At 48.8% G+C, this 26,888-nt stretch overlaps 2 protein-coding genes across 4 annotated transcripts in view; one reads left to right on the top strand and one right to left on the bottom strand.

Annotated features, from left to right (window-relative positions):
* Window positions 1–2,160, top strand: part of HDAC7 (histone deacetylase 7) — a 68,089-nt gene extending 65,929 nt beyond the window's left edge. For all 3 annotated transcript variants that reach the window (XM_038752278.1, XM_038752277.1, XM_038752279.1), the window contains exons 23-25: window positions 68–152; window positions 235–373; window positions 1,844–2,160. In XM_038752278.1, the coding sequence (XP_038608206.1) occupies window positions 68–152; window positions 235–373; window positions 1,844–1,895 (276 nt within the window). In that variant the 3' untranslated portion in view covers window positions 1,896–2,160. The remainder of the gene's footprint in view (window positions 1–67; window positions 153–234; window positions 374–1,843) is intronic.
* On the bottom strand, window positions 2,127–22,142 carry SLC48A1 (solute carrier family 48 member 1). Its single transcript, XM_038752280.1, has 3 exons — window positions 21,956–22,142; window positions 4,921–5,088; window positions 2,127–3,649 (listed from the first exon to the last, which is right to left on the bottom strand). Exons 1-3 carry the CDS (start codon window positions 22,089–22,091, stop codon window positions 3,513–3,515), a joined length of 441 nt encoding a protein of 146 aa, XP_038608208.1. The 5' UTR covers window positions 22,092–22,142; the 3' UTR covers window positions 2,127–3,512.
* Between the last annotated feature and the right edge of the window lie 4,746 nt (window positions 22,143–26,888).

Raw genomic sequence — 26,888 nt, 5'->3', positions numbered from 1 at the left:
GGAGGCGCCCCGGGGGGCGGAGGTTTGGGGGAGCCCCGCGGCCCTGGTGACGGGCCTCCTCTGGCAGGTGGACCCCGTCTCCGAAGAGACCTGGAGGCAGGCGCCCAACGCCAACGCCACCCACGCTTTGCAGGCCGTCATCCGCGTGCACAGTAAGGAGGGCCGGAAAGGAGAAGCCGAGGGAGGGCGGGGGGCCGCGCGCCCATCCCCGCTTCACTCCCCGGCTCTTCTCAGGTAAATACTGGGGGGCCATGAAACAGCTTTCGTCCTGGCCCGACCCCTGGGACCCAGAGCCCCTGGCCACCGACTCGGAGGAAGTGGAGGCCGTGACGGCATTGGCTTCGCTCTCGGTGGCCGTCCTGGCCGAAAAGAGGTACCCTCCCCGCCTGACACCGACCCAGGTTCCCCCCACTGTGCCATCCCCCTGCCCCCACCTGTGGCTTAGTCAAAAAGTCCGGGATTCAGAAAGCCCTGGGTTCTAATCCCGCCTCCACCACACGTCCGCTGGGTGACCTTGGACAAGTCTTTTCAGTTCTCCAGGCCTCATCTCTAAAATGGGGATTAAGACTGTGCACCCCAAGTGTCCAGCCTGATTACCTTGTATCTACCCCAGCACTTAATACTAATAATAACGATGGCATTTATTGTTTACTATGTGCAAAGCACTGTTCTAAGCACTGGGGAGGATACAAGGTGATTAGGTTGTCCCACGGCGGGGGGCTCACAATCCTAATCCCCATTTTCCAGATGAGGTAACTGAGGCACAGAGAAGTGACTTGCCCAAAGTCACACAGCTGGCAATTGGCGGAGCCGGGATTTGAACCCATGAACTCTGACTCCAAAGCCCGTGCTCTTTCCACTGAGCCACGCTGCTTCCCCCTACCTTCTATCAATCTATCAATCGTATTTATTGAGCGCTTACTGTGTGCAGAGCACTGTGCTAAGCGCTTGGGAAGTCCAAGTTGGCAACATATAGAGACAGTCCCTACCCAACAGTGGGCTCACAGTCTAAAAGGGGGAGACGGAGAACAAAACCAAACATACTAACAAAATAAAATAAATAGAATAGATATGTACAAGTAAAATAGAGTAATAAATATGTACAGACATATATACATCTAGACTGTGAGCCCGCTGTTGGGTAGGGACCGTCTCTAAATGTTGCCAACTTGTACTTCCCAAGCGCTTAGTACAGTGCTCTGCACACAGTAAGCGGTCAATAAATACGATTGAATGAATAGTACCATTAAAAAAACAACAGTCCATCCCAATCTCTCCCGCTCTGTACAACCCTGTCCCACTCTAAGCAATCAATCAATCAATCGTATTTATTGAGCGCTTACTGTGTGCAGAGCACTGGACTAAGCGCTTGGGAAGTCCAAGTTGGCAACATATAGAGACAGTCCCTACCCAACAGCGGGCTCACAGTCTAAAAGGGGGAGACGGAGAACAAAACCAAACATACTAACAAAATAAAATAGAATAGAATAGATACGTACAAGTAAAATAGAGTAATAAACATGTACCGACATATTACATCTAGACTGTGAGCCCGCTGTTGGGTAGGGACCGTCTCTAGATGTTGCCAACTTGGACTTCCCAAGCGCTTAGTACAGTGCTCTGCACACAGTAAGCGCTCACTAAATACGATTGAATGAATGAATAGTACCATTAGAAAAAAAACAATCCATCCCAATCTCTCCCTCTCTCTACAACCATCCAACTCGAACCCCCAGTTCTCTCCCTGTCCCACTCTAGCCCCCAGTTCTCTCCCCATCCCAGTCTTCCCCCCCCGGCCCAAAACTCATCTGTACCTGTCCCCTGCCCCCTCCTGCCTTCTCAGGCCACCCGAGCAGCTAGTGGAGGAGGAGGAGGAAGAGCCAATGAACCTGTGACAGCTCAGGACAGCCCCCGCCCAGCACTCCCACCGGACTCCCCCTCAAAGCCCGGGGCGGGCACGACTCACGGGAGCAGAGAGGAAGTCTCGAGGCCAGAAGTATTTCTGTGTGTCTGTATGTTTGTGTGAGTGTGTGTGCGAGAGAGGGAGAGATTGTGTACCCCCACCCCACCCTGTGTGGGTGGCATTAGTTTTTGTTTAAAAAAAAAAAAGGAAAAAAACCACAAAATTGGAACAATAAATGTTTATTTGCTTTTAAAACAGCGTGGAGCATATGTGGATCTGTGGGCAGGTGACTGGAAGGCCTGGGCTTTGCTTGTCTTTCTCACAGACCCAGGAGGGAAGAGGGGCCCAGCTGAGCGTCCTCTCTTCGCCTACAAAAGGCCCCAGGCCCAACGGGTGCAGGTGTTTACACTTTTTGCTCCCCATCCCTCCTTCCCGTGCTCCAGGAAGGGGGGGACAGTCAAGTGCTGTGGGGATCCCATCCCAGTCTCAGCTCTGGGCGGCGGGACAGAAGAGCAGGAAGGAGATGGGTCCTCCTCCGGCTCCACTCCCTCCTTGCTGTTAAATTAGCAGCTTCCCCCTGACCCCCACTCTCCTTTCAGCCCCAGACCCCACTGCATCTGGGGCCCAGCACCGGGCTCATCTGAACGACCCATGGCCGAAGCAGCGGTGGGAGGGCGGCCGTTCTAACCCGCCCTGAGACTCCATTGTCTTCCCTTCCGCTGCAGATGCCAGAGGTGAAGCCATCCTCATCCCCTTCCCCGGCCAGGGTACGCACGTCTAGACGCTGAGGAGAGAGAAGGGACAATCAGACTGGTGGGGGGGTGGGAAAAGCAGACCACCTCCTTTTCTTGGGTAGGGGGGTGGTGGTCACCACAGCCAAGACAGGGCTCCTCACGGCTCCCGCCAGCCCCCCAAGCCAAAAGGGAAGTCGAGGTCGAAGAGGGGCAGTATCCCCATCCCGGCGTTAGCGGGGAGAGCAGACCTAGCGGCGTTTCGAGAGAGGAGTTGAGCGGAGCGAGGACGGCCGGCACCCAGCGGAGCCAACGGTCCCGGGGGAAATAAAAACGCAGCTTTGCGGATGGCGGGGGGGTGCCGGATTTTCGGGGAAGGGGATCTGGGCAGGACTGGTGGGAGACACGGCGAGTTATGTGGGTGTGAGTATACCACTGTGGGCCTAGTAGACTGCGTGTGAGTGCGTGGGGGTATCACGTGTGCGTGCACACGTGAATACCAGTGGGTTTGGGGAACGTGAACCCTGTGACTGGGGTGGGGTCCACCCAAGGGTTTTTTTGACTCTTTAGTGGGGACATCAGCAAGAGTCCTTCACCCCCCTCAGTGAAGCTTGGCGGCGTGTACGTGTAGATGTGAAAGGCTGAGGGATATCCAGATCCGGCCACCAACCAGCCCCCGCTGTTAAAAACGTCCCGCATCTTGTGCTATGAAAATAGATCCATACGAAAAGAGTTCAAACCGGCTCCATCTTCGTCGGGGCCGAGGGCAGCCTCGGGGATCTTCCCTCCCGGGCTCCTCGAGGCGGGGGGAGGCCCGGGCCGGCCCCCCGACCCGGGCTAGCCGTGCTGGGTCTCCGGAGGGCGGAGGGCCGGCGGGGTCAGAAGTCGCTGAGGATGCTGAGGTCGGCGAAGTCCGCGCGATAGCGGTGGGAGTATAAGCCGAGCAGGAAGGCCCACTTGAGCGCGATGAAGCTCCACACGGCCGAGAGGTAGTAGCTGTTGGGGTCTGTCAGTGCTGTGGGGGGGACAAAAGGGGAGTTGGCATCTGCGGAGAGTCCGGAGGGGACGGGCAGGGGGGAAAACGGGCCACGGGATACTCTGTTTATTGTTCTAGTGTACTTCATTCAATTGTATTTATTGAGCACTGTACTACGCGCTTGGGAGAGTACAAGAGAACAATAAACATATTCCCTGCCCCTCACGAGCTAACGGTCTAGAGGGGAGACAGATAATATAAATTACAGATAGAAACGACTCCCAAATGCTTAGGAAGAGAAGCAGCGTGGCTCAGTGGGAAGAGCACGGGCTTGGGAGCCGGAGGTCATGGGTTCAAATCCCAGCTCTGCCAACTGTGTGACCTTGTGCAAGTCACTTCTTTGTGCCTCAGTTCCCTCATCTGGAAAATGGGGATTAAGACTGTGAGCCCCACGTGGGACAACCCGATCACCTTGTATCTTCCCCAGAGCTTAGAACCGTGCTTTCCTTGGGACAGTACAATAGAACAATAAACATATTCCCTGCCCGCCACGAGCTAACTGTCTAGGGGGGAGACAGATATTAATACAGATAAATTACAGATAGAAATGACTCCCAAGTGCTTAGGAAGAGAAGCAGTGTGGCTCAGTGGAAAGAGCCCGGGGTTGGGAGCCAGAGGTCATGGGTTCAAATCCCAGCTCTGCCAACTGTCAGCTGTGTGACCTTGGGCAAGTCACTTCTTTGAGCCTCAGTTCCCTCATCTGGAAAATGGGGATTAAGACTGTGAGCCCCACGTGGGACAACCTGATCACCCTGTATCCTCCCCGGCGCTTAGAACCGTGCTTTGCACATAGTAAGCGCTTAACAAATGCCATCGTTATTCATCATCATCATCACTCGCATTTATTGAGCGCTTACTGTGTGCAGAGCACTGTACTAAGCGCTTGGGAAGTACAAATTAATTATTTGTACTTACAATAATTATTATTGTAATTATTTGTAGTTATTATTAGTAGTACAGTGCTCTGCACACAGTAAGCCCTCAATAAATCCGACTTTTAGACTGTGAGCCCACTGTTGGGTAGGGACTGTCTCTATGTGTTGCCAATTTGTACTTCCCAAGCACTTAGTACAGTGCTCTGCACGTAGTAAGCGCTCAATAAATACGATTGATTGATTGAATGAATGAATGACTACTGGGTAGCATGGAGGGTCCCACCCCGTGGCCCGGTGACCTCTGACCCCGGGATTCAGGACACGGCCTGGCCCACGAACACATACCCCCCATCCCCATCCCCGTCCCCTTCTCACCCTGGTGCCGGGTGATGGCTAGCACGAGGAAGGTGCAGAAGGCGGTGGCGGAGAGGGTGGCGAAGAGGACGGCGGCCAGGAGGAAGCAGCGGAGGCCGCGCAGCCAGGTACGCCAGTAGTCCTGGGCGTACATCACGTGGGTGGTCAGCGTCCACAGGGCCAGCACGCCTGGGCCGGACCGGGGGCGGGACTCAGCCAGGGACCCCAAATCCCACCCCTTCCCACCCAGGCCGACCCCCCAGTCACCCCAGGCCAACGGCCGTAGACACCTCCCGCCCCCACCCAGGAACGGGACGGGCGCGAGCCCCTGGTGCCAGTGTGCGCTTAACAAATGCCTATTATTATTATTATTATATGTTGCCAACTTGTACTTCCCAAGCACTTAGTACAGTGCTCTGCACACAGCAAGCGCTCAATACGATTGATTGATTGATTCTCTGAGCCTGTTACCTCATCGGTAAAATGGGGATTCAGACTGTAAGCCCCACGTGGGACAATGTGATAATAATGATAACGATGGCATTTGTTAAGCGCTTACTAGGTGCAAAGCACTGTTCTAAGCACTGGGAGGGGACACAAGGTGATCAGGTTGTCCCACGTGGGGCTCACAGTCTTAATCCCCATTTTACAGATGAGGGAACTGAGGCCCAGAGAAGTGAAGTGACTTGCCCGAGGTCACACAGCAGATATGTGGCAGAGCCAGGATTCGAACCCATGACCTCTGACTCCAAAGCCCGGGCTTTTTCCACTGAGCCACGCTGCTTCACCTTGTATCCCCCCCGGTGCTTAGAACCGTGCTTTGCATATAGTAAGCGCTTAACAAATGCTGCTATCATTATTATTAGTAGTAGTATTATTACTATCATCATCATCAATTGTATTTATTGAGCGCTTACTATGTGCAGAGCACTGTACTAAGCGCTTGGGAAGTACAAATTGGCAACATATAGAGACAGTCCCTACCCAACAGTGGGCTCATGTGCAAATGCCATCATTATTATTATTACGATGTGCCAGGCACTGTGCTAAGCCCTGAAGGGAATACAAGCAAACCAGGTTGGACACAGTCCCTGTCCCACATGGGGCTCACCGTCTTAATCCCGATTTTACAGATGAGGTCACTGAGGCCCAGTGAAGTTCATTCACTCAATTGTATTTATTGAACGCTTACCGTGTGCAGAGCACTGTACTAAGCGCTTCACTGTACTAAGCCAAGTGATTTGCCTAAGGTCACACAGCAGACAAGCGGCTGAGCTGGGATTAGAACACGGGTCCTTCTGATCCCCAGGCCCGGGCTCTATTCCCTAAGCCATGATGCTGATGAAGTAAATGCAGCTTTCCCAAGCCTCCTACTTTTCCCTGCCTCTGGGGCTTAGGGGTGGGGGGAGTCCAGACAGTTCCATGGGGAAAAGACCCCCCCCCCACCCCAACCATCAGGAGGCCTCCTATGTCTCACCCACCCCTCAGCCGCTGAGAGCCAAACACCAGCTAGGTTTCCACTCCTTTCTGCATCACCAATTTGTTGCCAATTTGTTATGCTGCCAATTTGTACTTCCCAAGCGCTTAGTACAGTGCTCTGCACATAGTAAGCGCTCAATAAATACGATTGTTGATGATGATGATGATCACCCTGACTCCCTATTTTTACTCCCTAGTTTTACAGGGGAAGCAGCGTGGCTCAGTGGAAAGAGCCCGGGCTTTGGAGTCAGAGGTCACGGGTTCCAATCCTGGCTCCGCCACTTGTCAGCTGTGTGACTTTGGGCAAGTCGTTTAACTTCTCTGGGCCTCAGTTATCTCATCTGGAAAATGGGGATTAAGACTGTGAGCCCCACGTGGGACAACTTGATCCCCTTGTAACCTCCCCAGCGCTTAGAACAGTGCTTTGCACATAGTAAGCGCTTAATAAATGCCATTATTATTATTATTATTACTCATTCATTCAATCATTTATTGAGCGCTTGCTGTGTGCAGAGCACTGTACTAAGCGCTTGGGAAGTCCAAGTTGGCAACAGATAGAGACGGTCCCTACCCAACAACGGGCTCACAGTCTAGAAGGGGGAGACAGACAACAAAACAAAACATGTGGACAGGTGTCAAGCCGTCGTCCCCTCCATCCCAGCCCCAAAGCACTAATGTCCATATATGTCATTTATTTATTTCTGTTAATATCTGTCTCCCCTTCCAGACCGTTAGCTCACTGTGGGCAGGGAATGTGTCTGTTTATTGTTCTACTGTATTCTATTCTACGTTGCCAACTTGTACTTCCCAAGTGCTTAGTACAGTGCTCTGCAATCAATCAATCAATCGTATTTATTGAGCACTTACTGTGTGCAGAGCACTGTACTAAGCGGTTGGGAAGTCCAAGTTGGCAACATATAGAGACAGTCCCTACCGAACAGTGGGCTCACAGTCTAAAAGGGGGAGACAGAGAACAAAACCAAACATACTAACAAAATAAAATAAATAGAATAGATATGGAAGCGCTCAATAAATACGACTGACTGATTGATTCTCCCAAACGCTCAGTACAGTGCTCTGGACACAGTAAGCGCTCAATAAATAGGACAGACTGACCGCTGGGAGGAGAGGAGGGTCAACTTCCTCACCTCTCTGCACCCCTCCACCAATCCACCCCAAGCTCAGTCTGGCTTACATAGTAAGCGCTTAACAAATGCCATCATTATTATTAAGTTGGATGTAGTCTATGTACCACGTGGGGCTCACAGTCTTAGTCCCCATTTTACGGATGAGGGAACTGAGGCCTAGTGAAGTATGTTTTGTTTTGTTCTCTGTCTCCCCCTTCTAGACTGTGAGCCCACTGTTGGGTTGGGACCGTCTCTATATGTTGCCAACTTGGACTTCCCAAGCGCTTAGTACAGTGCTCTGCACACAGTAAGCGCTCAATAAATACGACTGAATGAATGAAAGTGACTTGCCTAGTGTCACACAGCTGGCAAATGGTGGAGCCGGGATGAGAAACGAGATCCTTGTATTCCCCTAAGCAATAGTAAGCCCTTAGTAAATACCACTGACTGACTGATTCTGACGCCCGGGGACTTGATTCTCTTACTGTATCAGCCTTCTCTCTGATCTCCCATCCTCGTGTCTCTCCCCACTTCAACTCATACTTCATGCTGCTGCCCGGATTGTCTTTGTCCAGAAACGCCCTGGGCATGTTACTCCCCTCCTCAAAAATCTCCGGTGGCTACCAATCAGTCTGCGCATCAGGCAGAAACTCCTCACCCTGGGCTTCAAGGCTGTCCATCCATTCCCTCGCCCCCTCCTCCCTCACCTCCCTTCTCTCCTTCTCCAGCCCAGCCCGCACCCTCCGCTCCTCTGCCACCGCTAATCTCCTCCCCGTACCTCGTTCTTGCCTGTCCCGCCATCGACCCTGGGCCCACATCAACCCCCCAGGCCTGGAATGCCCTCCCTCTGCCCATCCACCAAGCTAGCTCTCTTCCTCCCTTCAAGGCCCTACTGAGAGCTCACCTCCTCCAGGAGGCCTTCCCGCACTGAGCCCCTTCCTTCCTCTCCCCCTCGTCCCCCCTCCATCCCCCCCATCTTACCTCCTTCCCTTCCCCACAGCACCTGTATATATATATATGTATATATGTTTGTACATATTTATTACTCTATTTATTTATTTATTTTACTTGTACATACCTATTCTATTTATTTTATTTTGTTAGTATGTTTGGTTTTGTTCTCTGTCTCCCCCTTTAAGACTGTGAGCCCACTGTTGGGTAGGGACTGTCTCTATATGTTGCCAACTTGTACTTCCCAAGCGCTTAGTACAGTGCTCTGCACACAGTAAGCGCTCAATAAATATGACTGATTGATTACCTTGTATCTACTCCAGCGCTTAGTACAGTGCCTGGCACATGGTGAGTGCTTTTTGCTGACAATCTCACGCCCACATCCTGCCTCTAGCCTGGAATGCCCTCCCTCCTATTCAACAATGACTCTCTCCCCGCCTTCAAAGCCTTATTGAAGGAAAATTTCCTCCAAGAGGTCTTCCCTAAGACCCCCTTTCCTCTTCTCCCACTCCCTTCTGCGTCCCCCTGACTTGCTCCTTTGATTCATTCCCCCCTCCCAGCCCTACACCACTTATCAACCAATCGTATTTATTGAGCGCTCACTGTGTGCAGAGCACTGTACTAAACACTTGGGAAGTACAAGTTGGCAACATATAGAGACAGTCCCTATCCAACAGTGGGCTCACAGTCACTTATGCCCATATCTGTCATTTATTTATTTCTATTAATTTTTGTCTCCCCCCTCTAAACTGTCAGCTTGTTGTAGGCAGGGAATTCGTCTATTTATTGTTATGTATAGAGAGAGAAGCAACCAGCACAGGGCTGGGAGTCAAAAGGACCTGGGTTCTAATTCCAGCTCCGCTACATGTTTGCTGTGTGACCTTGGGCAAGTCACTTAACTTCTCGGGGCCTCAGTTACCTCATCTGTAAAACGGGGTTAAGACTGTGAGCCCCATGTGGGACGTGGACTGCACAACCTGATGTGTGTGTGTATATATATATATATATATACATATATATATATATTCATACATATTTATTACTCTATTTATTTATTTTACTTGCACATATCTATTCTATTTATTTTATTTTGTTAGTATGTTTGGTTTTGTTCTCTGTCTCCCCCTTTTAGACTGTGAGCCCACTGTTGGGTAGGGACTGTCTCTATATGTTGCCAACTTGTACTTCCCAGGGGCTTAGTACAGCGCTCTGCACACAGTAAGCGCTCAATAAATACGATTGACTGATTGACTGATTGATTCTCGGGGCCTCAATTACCTCATCTGTAAAACGGGGTTAAGACTGTGAACCCCATGTGGGATGTGGACTGTATACAACCTGATGTGTGTGTGTGTGTGTATATATATATGTTTGTACATATTTATTACTCTATTTATTTTACTTGTACATATCTATTCCATTTATTTTATTTTGTTAGTATGTTTGGTTTTATTCTCTGTCTCCCCCTTTTAGACTGTGAGCCCACTGTTGGGTAGGGACTGTCTCTATATGTTGCCAACTTGTACTTCCCAAGCACTTAGTACAGTGCTCTGCACACAATAAGCACTCAATAAATACGACTGATTGATTGATTGATTCTCGGGGCCTCAATTACCTCACCTGTAAAACAGGGTTAAGATTGTGAGCCCCACGTGGGACGTGGACTGTATACAACCTGATGTATATATATATATATGTGTGTGTACATATTTATTACTCTGTTTATTTATTTATTTTACTTGTACATATCTATTCTATTTATTTTATTTTGTTAATATGTTTGGTTTTGTTCTCTGTCTCCCCCTTCTAGACTGTGAGCCCACTGTTGGGTAGGGACTGTCTCTATATGTTGCCAACTTGTACTTCCCAAGCGCTTAGTACAGTGCTCTGCACACAGTAAGCGCTCAATAAATACGATTGATTGATTACCCTGCATCTACTCTAGAGCTTAGTACCACGCCTGGCACACAGTAAGCACTTAATACCACAATTATTATTATTACTACTTGTAACTACCCCAGCACTTAGTCCAGTGCCTGAAACATAGTAAGCACCTAAATACCACAATTATTATTATTACTACTTGTAACTACCCCAGCACTTAGTCCAGTGCCTGAAACATAGTAAGCACTTAAATACCACAATAATTATTTTTATTACTTGTATCTACCCCTGTGCTTAGTTCAATGTCTGGCACATAGTAAGTGCTTAACAAATACCACAATTGCTATTATTATTATTGTCTCTACCCCAGTGCTTAGTCCAGTGTCTGGTGCATAGTAAGTGCTTAAATACCACTATTATTATTATTACTACTACTTGTACCTGCCTCAGTGCTTAGTAGTGACTGGAACATAGTAAGCGCTCCCCAAATACCACAGTTATTATTATTATTACTTGTATCTACCTCAGCGCTTAGTACAATTAAAAAGGGGATTGAGACTGTGAGACCCACAAGGGACAGAGACTGCATCCAACCAGATTTACTTGTATCCACCCAGCACTTAGTACAGTGCTTGGCACATATTAAGTGCTTAAAAAATACCACAATCATTATTATTATTACTTGTATCTACCTCAGCACTTAGTCCAGCGCCTTGCACAGAGTAAGCGCTTAAGGGATACCATAAAAAGAGAGACTTTGAACTTATTATTATTACTTGTATATACAACAGCACTTAGTACAGTGCTTGGCACATATTAAGTGCTTAACAAATGCCACAATTATTATGATTATTACTTGTATCTACCTCAGCACTTAGTCCAGCGCCTTGCACAGAGTAAGCGCTTAAGGGATACCATAAAAAGAGAGACTTCGAACTTAGTATTATTATTACTTGTATCTACAACAGCACTTAGTACAGTGCTTGGCACATACTAAGTGCTTAACAAATACCACAATTATTATTATTATTATTACTTGTATCTACCTCAGCACTCAGTCCAGCGCCTTGCACAGAGTAAGTGCTTGAGGGATACCATAAAAAGAGAGACTCTGGACTTATTATTACTTGTATCTACCCAGCACTTAGTACAGTGCTTGGCACATACTAAGTGCTTAATAAATACCACAATTGTTATTATTATTACTTGTATCTACCTCAGCACTTAGTCCAGCACCTTGCACAGAGTAAATGCTTGAGGGATACCATAAAAAGAGAGACTTCGAACTTATTATTACTTGTATCTACCACAGCACTTAGTACAGTGCTTGGCACATATTAAGTGCTTAACAAATACCACAATTATTATCATTATTACTTGGATCTACCTCAGCACTTAGTCCAGCGCCTTGCACAGAGTAAGCGCTTGAGGGATACCATAAAAAGAGAGACTTCGAACTTATTATTACTTGTATCTACAACAGCACTTAGTACAGTGCTTGGCACATATTAAGTGCTTAACAAATACCACAATTATTATTATTACTTGTATCTACCTCAGCACTTAGTCCAGCGCCTTGCACAGAGTAAGCGCTTGAGGGATACCATAAAAAGAGAGACTCCGGACTTCTTATTATTACTTGTATCTACCCAGCACTTAGTACAGTGCTTGGCACATATTAAGTGCTTAACAAATACCACAATTATTATTATTACTTGTATCTACCTCAGCACTTAGTCCAGCACCTTGCACAGAGTAAGCACTTGAGGGATACCATAAAAAGAGAGACTCCGGACTTCTTATTATTACTTGTATCTACCCAGCACTTAGTATAGTGCTTGGCACATATTAAGTGCTTAACAAATACCACAATTATTATTATTACTTGTATCTACCTCAGCACTTAGTCCAGCACCTTGCACAGAGTAAGCACTTAAGGGATACCATAAAAAGAGAGACTCCGGACTTATTATTACCTGTATCTACCCCAGCACTTAGTTCAGTGCCTGGCACAAAGTAAGCGCTCAAGAAATACCATAAAAAGAGAGACTCCGGACTTCTTATTATTACCTGTATCTACCCCAGTGCTTAGTTCAGTGCCTGGCACAAAGTAAGCGCTCAAGAAATACCATAAAAAGAGAGACCCAAGGCTTATTATTATTACTTGTATCTACCCTGGCGCTTAGTCCAGTGTGTAGCACGTAGTAAGTGCTTAAGAAATACCAAAAAAAGAGAGACCTTGGGCTTATTATTATTACTTGTATCTACCCCGACACTTAGTCCAGTGCCTGACACATAGTAAGCGCTTAGACCCCAGTGACTCAGCAGTGACTCAGCAGGAGTCACCAGAAACTGCCGAGTCAGGGCCCAGTGGTCCTCCTTGGGTTGACTCAGCAGGAGCCACTAGAAACCGCCAAATCAGGGGGAACCTCGTGAGGAGGAACTGAGTCAGCAGTCGGCCCGGTCCCCCCCTGACTAGGCCTTCAGACCCAGACCCTGCCTGCTGTCCAGCCAATCAATCCTATTTATAATAATAATAATAATAATATATAATATAAATGTTTGTACATAATTTTTACTCTATTTATTTATTTATTTTATTTGTACATATCTATTCTATTTATTTTATTTTGTTAGTATGTTTGGTTTTGTTCTCTGTCTCCCCCTTTTAGACTGTGAGCCCACTGTTGGGTAGGGACTGTCTCTAGATGTTGCCAATTTGTACTTCCCAAGCGCTTAGTACAGTGCTCTGCACATAGTAAGCGCTCAATAAATACGATTGATGATGATGATGATAATAATAATATATAATTATTATATATAATAATATAATATTATTATTATTATTGTTACTATTTATGGAGTGCTTACTATGTGCAGAGCACTGTACTAAGCTCTAGGGAGAAGTCCAAGGTGAGGGGATGACGGGCCAGGGCGGCTGTGATTGAGTGGGGACAGGGCATTCTGTTCGGGCCTGGGGGAAAAAATGAACGCGTTCCTACCCTCAAGGGGTGTACAGTCTAAGCAGGGAGACTGGCTGGCACGGACAGGCGCAAAAGTAACAACAAAGACAAAACAGGGTGGTACTGTGGTGAGAGCGCCAGCCTGGGATAGTCTATTTATCTTATTTTGTTGTCTGTCTCCCCCTTCTAGACTGTGAGCCCACTGCTGGGTAGGGACCGTCTCTATACGTTGCCAACTTGGACTTCCCAAGCGCTTAGTACACTGCTCTGCACACAGTAAGCGCTCAATAAATACGATTGAATGAATGAATGAGGAGGACCGTCTCTATATGTTGCCAACTTGGACTTCCCAAGCGCTTAGTCCAGTGCTCTGCACACAGTGAGCGCTCAATAAATATGACTGAATGAGTACAGTGTAACAGTTGGCAGACACGATCCCTGCCCACAATCAATCGTATTTATTGAGCGCTTACTGTGTGCAGAGCACCGTACTAAGCGCTTGGGAAGTACAAGCTGGCTACATATAGGGACGGTCCCTACCCGACAGTGGGCTCACAGTCTAGAAATGAACTTGTTTGGGGACAGTCATGCTGCCAACAGGCACCTCCAGAGAGCCAGCCTTAATTTTTCGCCCTCAGACCCCGGGGGTGACGGTTCCCCCCCATCTCCCGCTTCCCCCGAGGTGGGGCAGGCTTCCCGGTGGCGCCTGGCACCCGCTGCCCGGCTCGGCCTCCCGTGGGCCACAGGCTAGGGACTGTCTCTATATGTTGCCAACTTGTACTTCCCAAGCGCTTAGTACAGTGCTCTGCACACAGTAAGCGCTCAATAAATACAATTGATGATGATGGAGAACTCCTGGCCCGGGGCGGGGGCAGAGAGGGAAGCTGGGACACCCCCCCGCCGCCGTCCCTGTTTACTGACCTATCTCGGCGCTGTCATCTTGGGTGGCCGCTCTGTACTAATCGCCCGTTATCGGTCTCTGTATCTTTCTGGCCCGGGAGCCCTCGTGGGAAGGCGACTGACCTGATTATCCACCCCGGAAGATCGGCGCGGGGCCCAGACGAAGTGCCCACGAACCAACCCGAGGGGCCGCGGCCCAGATGCCACCCTCTCGCCCGCAGGGATCATCCGGCCAGAGAGCGAGCACGAATCCTGGCCGGCTCTATTTTTTTTTTTATGGTATCCGTTAAGCGCTTACTATGTGGCAGGCACCACATAAATAACAATGTTGGAATTTGTTAGGCGCTTACTACGTGCCAAGCGCTGTTCTAAGCGCTGGGGAGGTTACAAGGTGATCAGGTTGTCCCACGGCGGGGGGGGCTCACACAATTTTAATCCCCATTTCATCGCTATCCCATACGGGGCTGACAGCGTGAAGGGGAGGGAGAACAGGTATTTAGTCCCCATTTTGCAGATGGAAGAAACTGAGGCCCAGAGAAGTTAAGTGACTTGCCCAAAGTCACACAGCTGACAGTTGGCGGAGCAGGGATTTGAACCCGTGACCTCTGACTCCAAAGCCCGGGCTCTTTCCACTGCAGGGCTACACCCAAGCTAATCAGGTGGGACACGGTCCATGTCCTTTGCGGGGTTCACGGGCTTAATCCCCGTTTTACAGTTGAGGGAACTGAGGCCCAGAGAAGTGAAGTGACTTGCCCAAGGTCACGCAGCAGATAAGTGGCAGAGCCAGGATCAGAACTCGGGTTTTTTCTGATTCCCAGGCCCGGACTCTATCCGCTAGGTCATGGTGTTTCTCGTTCTAATCCAGGGTGGGCAGGGAACGGGTCAGTTTATTGTTACACTGTACTCTGCCGAGGGTCAGTACAGTGCTGTAAACGGAGAAGCGTTCAATAAATAGGACTGAAGGAATGAATGAACTCCCTTTGTGGTGGCTGAGACACCCCACCACGTTCCCTCCAGACAACCCCGCGTTTTTCCTGGCCTCCCCCTAGAACCAGCCGGCTTCCCCAGACCCCCAAGTCCATGAGCTCAAAGCGAATTGTTTTCTGTTCCCGGGGTTTTCAAAACCCTGCTCTTGCCTAGGAAAGAAGTCTGAACAATGGGCACAGTGGATAGAGTCAGGAGGTCTAATTCCAGCCCTGCCACTTGCCTGCTGTGCGACCACGGGCAAGTCGCTTCACTTCTCTGGGCCTCAGTTTCTTCATCTGCAAAACGGGGACTAAACACCCGTTCTCCCACCCCTTCGCACTGTGAGCCCCGTATGGGATAGGGACCGCGTCTGATCTGCTCATACTGAATCTACCGCGGCGCTTAGCATAATGCTTGGCACATTATAATTACATTTAATTATAATGTAATATTTATTACATTAAATATACATTTAATGCTTGGCGCTTAAATATCACTATTATCATTATCAGGGAAAGTTATCGCCCATCGCATGACAGCCCAAAGTTAAGATCCGAGGAGAAGCCACCTTTGAGTTTTTAACCTGAGTCGAAGGACGTCGTGAGGAGATTGAAGAGGGAGGAGACGAGCTCCTTTGACAGAAATAATAATAATAAGGGCACTTAAGTGCTTACTCTGTTCCAAGAACTGTGCTAAGCGCTGGCCGAGAGACGAGATAATCAAGGTGGCCTAGTGCAAAGAGCAGATGGCAGAAGGACCTGGATTCAAATTCCAGCTCCACCACTTAATGATGGCACTTACTAAGCGCTTACTATGTGCAAAGCACTGTTCTAAGCACTGGGGAGGTTACAAGGTGATCAGGTTGTCCCACGGGGGGGGGGCTCACAGTCTTAATCCCCATTTTACAGATGAGGGAACTGAGGCCCAGAGAAGTGAAGTGACTTGCCCAAAGTCACACAGCTGACAATTGGCGGAGCCGGGATTTGAACCCATGACCTCTGACTCCAAAGCCCGCGCTCTTTTACACTGAGCCACGCTGCTTCCCACTTGTCTGCCCTGTGACCTTGGGCAAGCCACTTAACTTCTCTGTGCCTCAGTTCCCTCATCTGTAAAATGGGGATCAAGGCCGTGAGTCCCATGTGGGACACAGACAGGGTCCAACCTGATTAGCTTGTATCTAGCCCAGCGCTTAGTACAGTGCCTAGCACGTATTAATTGCCTAACGTGGCTCAATGGAAAGAGCACGGGCTTGGGAGTCAGAGGTCATGGGTTCAAATCCCTGCTCCACGGCTTGTCAGCTGTGGGACTTTGGGCAAATCACTTAACTTCTCTGTGCCTCAGCTCCCTCATCTGTAAAATGGGGATGAAGGCTTTGAGCCCCATGGTAAGCACTTAACAAATTCCATTATTATTATTATTAACGAATATAAAAAAAATCAGGTCAGGCGCAGTCCGTGTCACGTTAGACTCATAGTTTAAGTGGAAGGGAGAGGAGATATTGAGTCCCCATTTTACAGAGGAGGAAACTGAGTCACAGGGAAGTGAAGTGACCTACCCAAGGTCACATGGGAGGGTGGGGTGGGAGCGGTAGTGATCCCTCTCCCTCCTCTGCTCAGATGATGAGCAATAATAATAATACTGGTGATGGTATTTAAGTTGTTGAGAAGCAGTGTAGCTCAGTGGAAAGAGCCCGGGCTTTGGAGTCAGAGGTCATGAGTTCGAATCCCGGCTCCGCCACTAGTCAGCTGGGTGACTTTGGGCTAGTCACTTCACTACTCTGGGCCTCAGTTCCCTCATCTGTAAAATGGGGATGAAGACTGTGAGCCCCCTGTGGGACAACCTGATTGCCTTGTAATCTCCCCAGCGCTTAGAACAGTGCTTTGCACAGGTGAGCCCACTGTTGGGTAGGGACTGTCTCTATATGTTGCCAATTTGTACTTCCCAAGCACTTAGTACAGTGCTCTGCACATAGTAAGCGCTCAATAAATACGATTGATGATAGTCAGCGCTTAATAAATGCTATCATCATCATCATCATTAAGTGTTTACTATGTGCCAGACACTGTACTAAGCGCCTGGCCTGGGCTCTTTCCATTAGGTCATGCTGTTACCCTGATTTGCTTCTATCCCCCCCAGCGCTTAGTACAGTGCCTGGTACATGGTAAGCACTTAACAAATACCCCAATTATTGCTATTATTATTATTCTATCACAAATTTCTCTCTGTTCCCTCTCCAGCTCTTTCCAACCCTCCCTCCCCTCATTCCGCCAGCCTCTCCTAACCTGAGGGCTTCCCAAATCCGGGAATTTGACGAAGGCCTGAGCAGGAAGCTCCCCTCCCGTCGGCCCCTCACAAGGGTCTTTTGCCCCAGAATTTGCCCTTATTTGGGGAAATTGGCAACAAGGCCGAGACACAGCCGGAGGCAAGAGACATTCCCAAAGACTCTGTTTGGGAAGCAAACCCAAACGGACTCTGTATCAATCAACTGTATTTATTGAGCGCTTACTGTGTGCCGAGCACTGTACTAAGCGCTTAACAGGCCTCAGTCCTCAGGGCCTGAGGAGGGGAAATATCTGGAGAAGGAAATAATGGAGGGGAGAAGGAGCAGGAGTAACAGGTGGGGAGACCAGGAGGTGAACATAATCACCAACCCAAGACAAATGGGCTCTGGCCCGAATCCAGGTCAGAGGCAATGAAAACTCAGTTACAGCTCCGACACGGAGAGAAGCAGCATGGCCTAGCATCAAGAGCAAAGGTTTGGGAGTCAAAGGTCGTGGGTTCTAATCCTGCTTCGCCACTTGTCTGCTGACACTTGTACGTTGCCAATTTGTACTTCCCAAGCACTTAGTACAGTGCTCTGCACACAGTAAGCGCTCAACAAATACAATTGAATGAATGACACTGGGGATTTGTCTGGGAAAAGGAGAGCTTGGGAGCTCCATTACTTGTGGCCTTAGTGGCAAGAGCCTGGGCCTGGAAATCTGCCACTCGTCTGCTGGGTGACCTTGGGTAAGTCACTTCACTTCTCTGGGCCTCAGTTACCTCGTGGAAAATGGGAATTAAGACTGTGAGCCCCACCTGGGACAGGGACTGTGAGCCCACTGTTGGGTAGGGACTGTCTCTATATGTTGCCAACTTGTACTTCCCAAGCGCTTAGTACAGTGCTCTGCACACAGTAAGCGCTCAATAAATACGATTGATTGATTGATTGATTGACTGTGTCCAACCTAAGTACCTTGTATCGGCCCCAGCACTTAATACATTTATTCATTCAGTCATATTTATTGAGCGCTTACTGTGTGCAGAGCACTGTACTAAGCACTTGGGAAGTACAGATCGTCAACATATAGAGACGGTCCCTACCCAACAACGGACTCACGGGTTAGAAGGGGGAGACAGACAACAAAATAAGAATGAATGAATATATCTAGAATTCTATTTGTTCTGACGGTTTTGACATTCATTCATTCAATTGTATTTATTGAGCGCTTACTGTGTGCAGAGCACTGTACTAAGCGCTCGGGAAGTACAGATCGTCAACATATAGAGACGGTCCCTACCCAACAACAGGCTCACGGGTTAGAAGGGGGAGACAGACAACAAAATAAGAATGAATATAGCTAGTGTTCTATTTGTTCTGACGCTTTTGACATCTGTCTCCATGTTTTGTTTTGTTGTCTTGTCTCCCCCTTCTAGACTGTGAGCCCGTTGTTGGGGAGGGACCGTCTCTATATGTTGCCGACTTGTAGTTCCCCAGCGCTTAGCCCAGTGCTCCGCACACAGTCAGCGCTCAATCAATATGATGGAATGAATGAATTCCCCCAAATGAGCGCCGGTCCTGGGTTCAGGAAGGCCAGCTCAGGATCATTCATTCATTCAATTCATTCAATCATATTGATTGAGCGCTTACTGTGTGGAAAGCACTGGACTAAGCGCTTGAAAAGGACAAGTGGGCAACATAGAGAGACGGTCCCTCCCCAACAACGGGCTCCCAGTCTAGAAGGGGGAGACGGACAACAAAACAAAACATGGAGACAGGTGTCAAAATCGTCAGAACAGATGGAATTATGGCTATTCATTCATTCAATCGTATTGATTGAGCGCTTACTGTGTGCAGAGCACTGGACTAAGCGCTTAGGAAGTCCAAGTCGGCAACATATAGAGACAGTCCCTACCCAACAGTGGGCTCCCAGTCTGAAAGGGGGAGACGGAGAACAAAACCAAACATACTAACAAAATAAAATCAAATCCCCACTTTGCCAACTGTCAGCTGGGTCACTTTGGGCAAATCACTTGACTTCTCTGGGCCTCAGTTCCCTCATCTGGAAAATGGGGATTAAGACTGTGAGCCCTCGGGGGGACAACCCGATCACCTTGTAAACTCCCCAGCGCTAAGAAGAGTGCTTTGCACATAGTAAGCGCTTAATAAATGCCATCATTATTATCATTATTATTATAGAAGGGGGAGACGGACGACAAAACGAAACATGTGGACAGGTGTCAAGTCATCAGAATGAACAGAAGTAAAGCTAGGTGCACATCATTAACAAAAATAAATAGAATAGTAAATATGGACAAGTAAAATAGAGTAATAAATCTGTAGGAACATACAGAACCTAGCACCTGTATGTATGTATATGTGTTTGTACGTATTTATTACTCCATTTATTTATTTACGAGAAGCAGCGTGACTCGGTGGAAAGAGCCCGGGCTTTGGAGTCAGAGGTCACGGGTTCAAATCCCGGCTCCGCCAATTGCCAGCTGTGTGACTTTGGGCAAGTCACTTCACTTCTCTGGGCCTCGGTTCCCTCATCCAAGAGCTTAGTACAGTGCTCTGCACACGGCAAGCGCTCAATAAATACGATTGAATGAATGAATGAATCTGGAAAATGGGGATGAAGACTGCGAGCCCCCCATGGGACAGCCCGATCACCTTGTAACCTCCCCAGCGCTTAGAACAGTGCTTTGCACATAGTAAGCGCTTAATAAATAAGCGCTGCTTAGAGAAGCAGCGTGGCTCAGGGGAAAGAGCCCGGGCTTTGGAGTCAGAGGTCAGGGGTTCAAATCCCAGCTCTGCCACATGTCTGCTGTGTGACCTTGGGCAAGTCACTTAACTTCTCTGAGCCTGTTACCTCATCTGTAAAATGGGGATTGACTGTGAGCCCCACGTGGGACAACCTGATCACCCTGTATCCTCCCCAGCACTTAGAACAGTGCTTTGCACATAGTAAGCGTTTAACAAATGCCATTATTATTATTAAATGCCATTATTAATTAATTAACTTTATTTGTAACAACTTGATCACCTTGTAACCTCCCCAGCGCTTAGAACAGTGCTTTGCACATAGTAAGCGCTTAACAAATGCCATTATTATTATTATTATTAATAAATGCCATTATTAATTAATTTTATTTGTGACAACCCGATCACCTTGTAACCTCCCCAGCGCTTGGAACAGTGCTTTGCACATAGTAAGCGCTTAATAAATGCCGTTATTAATTAATTTTATTTGCACATATTTATTCTATTTATTTTATTTGGTTAATATGTGTTGTTTTGTCGTCCGTCTCCCCCTTCTAGACTGTGGGCCCGCTGTTGGGTAGGGACCGAGCCCCTTCCTTCCTCTCCCCCTCGTCCCTCTCTCCACCCCCTCATCTTACCTCCTTCCCTTCCCCACAGCACCTGTACATATGTATATATGTTTGTACATATTTATCACTCTATTTATTTTACTTGTACATATCTATTCTATTTATTTTATTTTGTTAGTACGTTTGGTTTTGTTCTCCGTCTCCCCCTTTTAGACTGTGAGCCCACTGTTGGGTAGGGACCGTCTATGTTGCCAACTTGGACTTCCCAAGCGCTTAGTCATCATCATCATCATCAATCGTATTTATTGAGCGCTTACTATGTGCAGAGCACCGGACTAAGCGCTTGGAAAGTCCAAGTTGGCAACATATAGAGACGGTCCCTACCCAACAGTGGGCTCACAGTCTAAAAGGGGGAGACAGAGAACAAAACCAAACATACTAACAAAATAAAATAAATAGAATAGATATGTACAAGTAAAATAGAGTGATAAATCTGTACAAACATATATCCATATATACAGGTGCTGTGGGGAAGGGAAGGAGGTAAGATGGTGGGGATGGAGAGGGGGATGAGGGGGAGAGGAAGGAAGGGGCTCAGTCTGGGAAGGCCTCCTGGAGGAGGTGAGCTCTCAGCAGGGCCGGCAGTGCTCTGCACACAGTAAGCGCTCAATAAATACGATGATTGATTGATTGACCGTCTCTAGATGTTGCCGACTTGGGCTTCCCAAGCGCTTAGTCCAGGGCTCTGCACACAGTCAGCGCTCAATCAATACGACTGAATGAATGAATATAGACAGGTGCAGTGGGGATTGAATGAATGAATGAATATAGACAGGTGCAGTGGGGATTGAATGAATGGCTGACTGACTGAATGAATGAATACAGACAGGTGCAGTGGGGATTGAATGAATGGCTGACTGAATGAATGAATGAATACAGACAGGTGCAGTAGGGGATTGAATGAATGAATGACTGAATGAATGAATGTAGACAGGTGCAGTGGGGATTGGATGAATGAATGACTGACTGACTGAATGAATGACTAGAGACAGGTGCAGTGGGGAGGGGAGGAGGCTGGAGCTTTCCCTCAGGCCTGGGCGCGCGCGCGCCCCCCCCCCCCCCCCGCGCGCATGCGCGCCCCCGGCCCGCGCTCCGGCGCGCCCCCTCCCGGCGGGCCGTGTTGTCCCCGGGCACCTGCGAGCCCCCCGGCGGCGGCGGTGGCGGGCTGGGAGAAGCAGAAGGTCCAGACGAAGAAGGCGGCCAGGCCCGACAGGCAGCCCGCCCCGCCGTACGCCGCGCGGATCCCCAGCTTCAGGCGGGACGGAGCCATGGCCGGAGGGAGGGAGGGGACGGACGGACGGACGGAGGGCTCCGGGAGGACACCGCCCCGGGGCGGGCGGGCTGTTTGTCTGTCCGGACGGACAGCCGGAGAGCGCCGGGCCCCTCGCCTCACCCCGCCCCGCCCCCCCGACGCGGGACACGCCCCCTTCAGGACACGCCCCCTTTCTGGGACACGCCCCCCTCCAGCACCTTCCCCACAGCGCCCCCTCCCGCACGGAGGCCGCAGCGACGCCCAATCAATAACGCACGCACGCACGCGCACACACACACACACGCATACGCACAAACACAATCTCTCTCACACACAACACACACTCCCCCCACTTCATTTATTCTCTCTCTCTCTCTCACACACACACACACACTCACTCACACACACACAGTCTCTCCCCCACTTCATTCATTCTCTCACACACTCAAACACACACACCCTCTCACACACACACACACACACACTCTCCCTCCACTCCCGACTTCATTCATTCTCTCACACACTCTCTCTCTCTCTCTCTCTCTCTCACACACACACACACACACACACACTCTCCCCCGGACTTCTTTCATTCTCTCTCTCACACACACAGACATACTCTCACACACACACTCTTCCCCTCTTCATTCATTCTCACTCTCTCTCTCTCTCTCACACACACGCACACACACTCTCCCCCCGACTTCATTCATTCTCTCACACACACACACACTCTTCCCCTCTTCATTCATTCTCTCTCACACACACACACACACATACACACACTCTCCCCCTGACTTCATTCATTCTCTCTCACACACACACACACTCTCACACACACACTCTCCCCCCCAACTTCATTCATTCTCACACACACTCTCCCCCAACCTCATTCATTCTCTGTCACACACACACACACTCTCACACACACACACTCCCACCCCACGACTTCATTCATTCTCTCACACACACTCTCTCACGCACACACACACACTCCCCCCCACTTCATTCATTCTCTCACACACACACTCTCCCACACACACACTCTCCCCCCACTTCATTCATTCTCTCACACTCTCTCTCTCATGCACACACATACACTCCCTGTCTCTAACACACACACTTTCTCTCCCCCCAACTTCATTCATTCTCTCTCACACATGCACACACTCTCTCTCACACACACACACTCTCCCCCCCACCACCATTCATTCATTCATTCAATCGTATTTATTGGGCACGTACTGGGTGCAGAGCACTGGACTAAGCGCTTGGGAAGTCCAAGTTGGCAACAGATAGAGATGGTCCCTACCCAACAACGGGCTCACAATCTAGAAGGGAGAGACAGACAACAAAACAAAGCATGTGGACAGGTGTCAAGTCATCAGAATAAATAGAAATAAAGCTAGATTCACATCACTAGCAAAATAATAAATAGAATAGTAAATATGTACAAGTAAAATAAATAGAGTAATAAATCTGTACAAACGTATAGACAGGTGCTGTGGGGAGGGGAAGGAGGTAGGGTGGGGAGATGGGGAGGAGGAGATTCATTCATTCAATCGTATTTATTGAGCACTTACTGGGTGCAGAGCACTGGACTAAGCGCTTGGGAAGTACAAGTCGGCAACAGAGAGAGACGCAGTCCCTACCCAACAACGGGCTCATTGAGAAGCAGCGTGGCTCAATGGAAAGAGTGTGGGTTTGGGAGTCAGAGGTCATGAGTTCGAATCTCCACTCCACCAACTGTCAGCTGGGTCACTTTGGGCAAGTCACTTCACTTCTCTGTGCCTCAGTTCCCTCATCTGGAAAATGGGGATTAAGACTGTGAGCCCCACGTGGGACAACCTGATCACCTTGTAACCTCCCCAGCACTTAGAACAGTGCTTTGCACGTAGTAAGTGCTTAACAAATGCCATCATTACTATTATTATTAGAAGGGGGAGACAGACAACGTTCATCAGAGAAGCAGCGTGGTTCAGTGGAAAGAGCCGGGCTTTGGAGTCAGAGGTCATGGGTTCAAATCCCGGCTCCGCCAATTGTCAGCTGTGTGACTGGGCAAGTCTCTTAACTTCTCTGGGCCTCAGTTATCTCATCTGGAAAATGGGGATTAAGACTGTGAGCCCCCCGTGGGACAACCTGATCATCGTGTAACCTCCCCAGAGCTTAGAACAGTGCTTAGCACATAGTAAGCGCTTAATAAATGCCATTATTATATTCATTCATTCAATCGTATTTATAGAGTGCTTACTGGGTGCAGAGCACTGTACTAAGCGCTTGGGAAGTACACGTCGACAACATAGAGAGATGGTCCCTCCCCAACAATGGGCTCACAGTCTAGAAGGGGGAGACAGACAACAAAAGAAAACATGGAGACAGGTGTCAAAATCATCAGAACAAATAGAATTATAGCTGCATGCACATCATTAACAAAATAAATAGAATAGTAAATAGGTACAAGTAAAATAGAGTAATAAATCTGTACAAATAAATACAAGTGCTGTGGGGAGGAGAAGGAGGTAAGGAAAAAGGGGGCTCAGTCTGGGAAGGCCTCCTGGAGGAGGTGAGCTCTCAGTAGGGCTTTGAAGGGAAGAAGAGAGCTAGCTTGGCGGTTAATAATAATAATAATAGCATTTATTAAGCACTTACTATGTGCAAAGCACTGTTCTAAGCGCTAAGGAGGTTACAAGGTGATCAGGTTGTCCCATGGGGGGCTCACAGTCATCATCCCCATTTTACAGATGAGGTAACTGAGGCCCAGAGAAGTGAGGTGACTTGCTCAAAGTCACACAGCTAACAGGTAGTGGAGCCAGGATTTGAACCCATGACCTCTGACTCCAAAGCCCGGGCTCTTTCCACTGAGCCACGCGTGGATGTGTGGAGGGAGGGCATTACAGGCCAAGGGAAGGACGTGGGCATTCATTCATTCAATAACAATAATGGCATTTATTAAGCGCTTAGTATTCACTCCTTCATTCAATCGTATTTATTGAGTGCCCACTGTGTGCAGAGCACTGTACTAAGCGCTTGGGAAATCCAAGTCGGCAACATGTTTTGTTTTGTTGTGTCTCCTTCTAGACTGTGAGCCCGTTGTTGGGTAGAGACTGTCTCTAAATGTTGCCGACTTGTACTTCCCAAGCGCTTAGTCCAGTGCTCTGCAGACAGTAAGCGCTCAATAAATACGATTGAATGAATATAGGGACGGTCCCTACCCAACAATGGGCTCACAGTCTAGAAGGGGGAGACAAACAAAACAAAACATATGCGAAGCACTGTTCTAAGCGCTGTGGGGATACAAGGTGATCAGGATGTCCCACGTGGGGCTCAGAGTCTTAACCTGTAAAATGGGAATTAAGACTGTGAGCCCCACGGGGGACAACCTGATTACCTTGTATCCAACCCAGCACTTAGAATAGTGCCTTGCACATAGTAAGCGCTTAACAAATGCCATTATTATTACTGTTATTGTTATTATTAAGCTCCATTTTACAGATGAGCTAACGGAGGCACAGAGAAGTGAAGTGACTTGCCCAAAGTCATACATCTGACAATAGTAAGCGCTTAACAAATACCATTATTCTTATTACTATTAATGTGTATATATCGATAATTCTATTTATTTATATTCATGCTACCGATGCCTGTCCACTTGTTTTGTTCTATTGTCTGTCTCCCCCCTTCTAGACTGTGAACCCATTGTTGGGTAGGGATTGTCTCTTCGTTGCCAAATTGTACTTTCCAAGCGCTTAGTACAGTGCTCTGCACACAGTAAGCGCTCAATAAATACGATTGAATGAATGACTGAAAGGGGAGGAGACGGGATTAGAACCCACGACCTCTGACTCCCAAGCCCGGGTTCTTTCCACTGAGCCACGCTGCTTCTTCTTATTCATTCATTCATTCATTCACTCATTCATTCAATCGTATTTCTTGAGAGGAACCATGATGTCGTGGCCAGAATCCGGGCCTGGGAGTCGCAAGGACCTGGGTTCTAATCCCGCTCCGCCACTTGTCTGCCCTGTGACCTTGGGCAAGTCGCTTCACTTCTCTGGGCCTCAGTTACCTCATCTGGAAAATGGGGATTGAGACTGGGAGCCCCACGTGGAACAGGGACTGTGTCCAACCAGACTTGCTTCTATTCATCCCAGTGCTTAGTACAGTGCCCAGCACAGAGTAAGCGCTTAAATCTGTTACCGACTTGTACTTTCCAAGCGCTTAGTATAGTGCTCTGCACACAGTAAGCGCTCAATAAATACGATTGATTGATTGAATGAATGAACAAATATCAGTACCTAAATGCTTAGGAGGGTGGACCTAATCAATCACACTGGTATTTATTGAGCACTTACCGTGTGCAGAGCACTGTACTAAGCGCTTGGGAGAGTACAATACAATAGAGTGGTAGATACGTTCCCTGCCCACCACGAATTTACAGTTTACCTTCAATCCCACTCCCCAACACAGAGAGACCCCCGCGATGGGGAAAAGAGGACCAAAACTCTCTGCCTCCCACATCCCATCGCAAGAGCAGCAACGGGACCCTAATTAGCTAGACCCGCCCCCCTTTCCTCCCCTCTCCTCCTCTCCTCCCCTTTCCTCCCCTCCCCTCTCCTCCTCCCCTCCCCTCTCCTCCTCTCCTCCCCTTTCCTCCCCTCCCCTCTCCTTCTCCCCTCCCCTTTCCTCCTCTCCTCCCCTTCCCTCCTCTCCGTCAATCTCCTTCCCTCCTCTCCCTCCTCTCCTCCTCTCCCTCCTTTCCTCCCCTTTCCTCCTCTCCTCCCATCCCCTTCCCTCTTCTCTCCTTCCCTCCTCTCCTCT

This window comes from Tachyglossus aculeatus, chromosome 10 (genome assembly GCF_015852505.1).
Source record: "Tachyglossus aculeatus isolate mTacAcu1 chromosome 10, mTacAcu1.pri, whole genome shotgun sequence".
NCBI lineage: Eukaryota > Metazoa > Chordata > Mammalia > Monotremata > Tachyglossidae > Tachyglossus > Tachyglossus aculeatus.
Note: the sequence above shows the minus strand (reverse complement) of the source record. Positions and strands in the feature narration are given on the sequence as shown.

Bases quoted from the DNA above. Each gene is read 5' to 3' on its own strand.
- SLC48A1 (XM_038752280.1), bottom strand. From the start codon at position 22,091: ATGGCTCCGTCCCGCCTGAAGCTGGGGATCCGCGCGGCGTACGGCGGG. The intron at 5,089-21,955 runs GTGCCCGGGGAC...GGTCCGGCCCAG, and splicing joins CGCCGCCGGGGGGCTCGCAG to GCGTGCTGGCCCTGTGGACG. The intron at 3,650-4,920 runs GTGAGAAGGGGA...TCCCCCCCACAG, and splicing joins AGCCATCACCCGGCACCAGG to CACTGACAGACCCCAACAGC.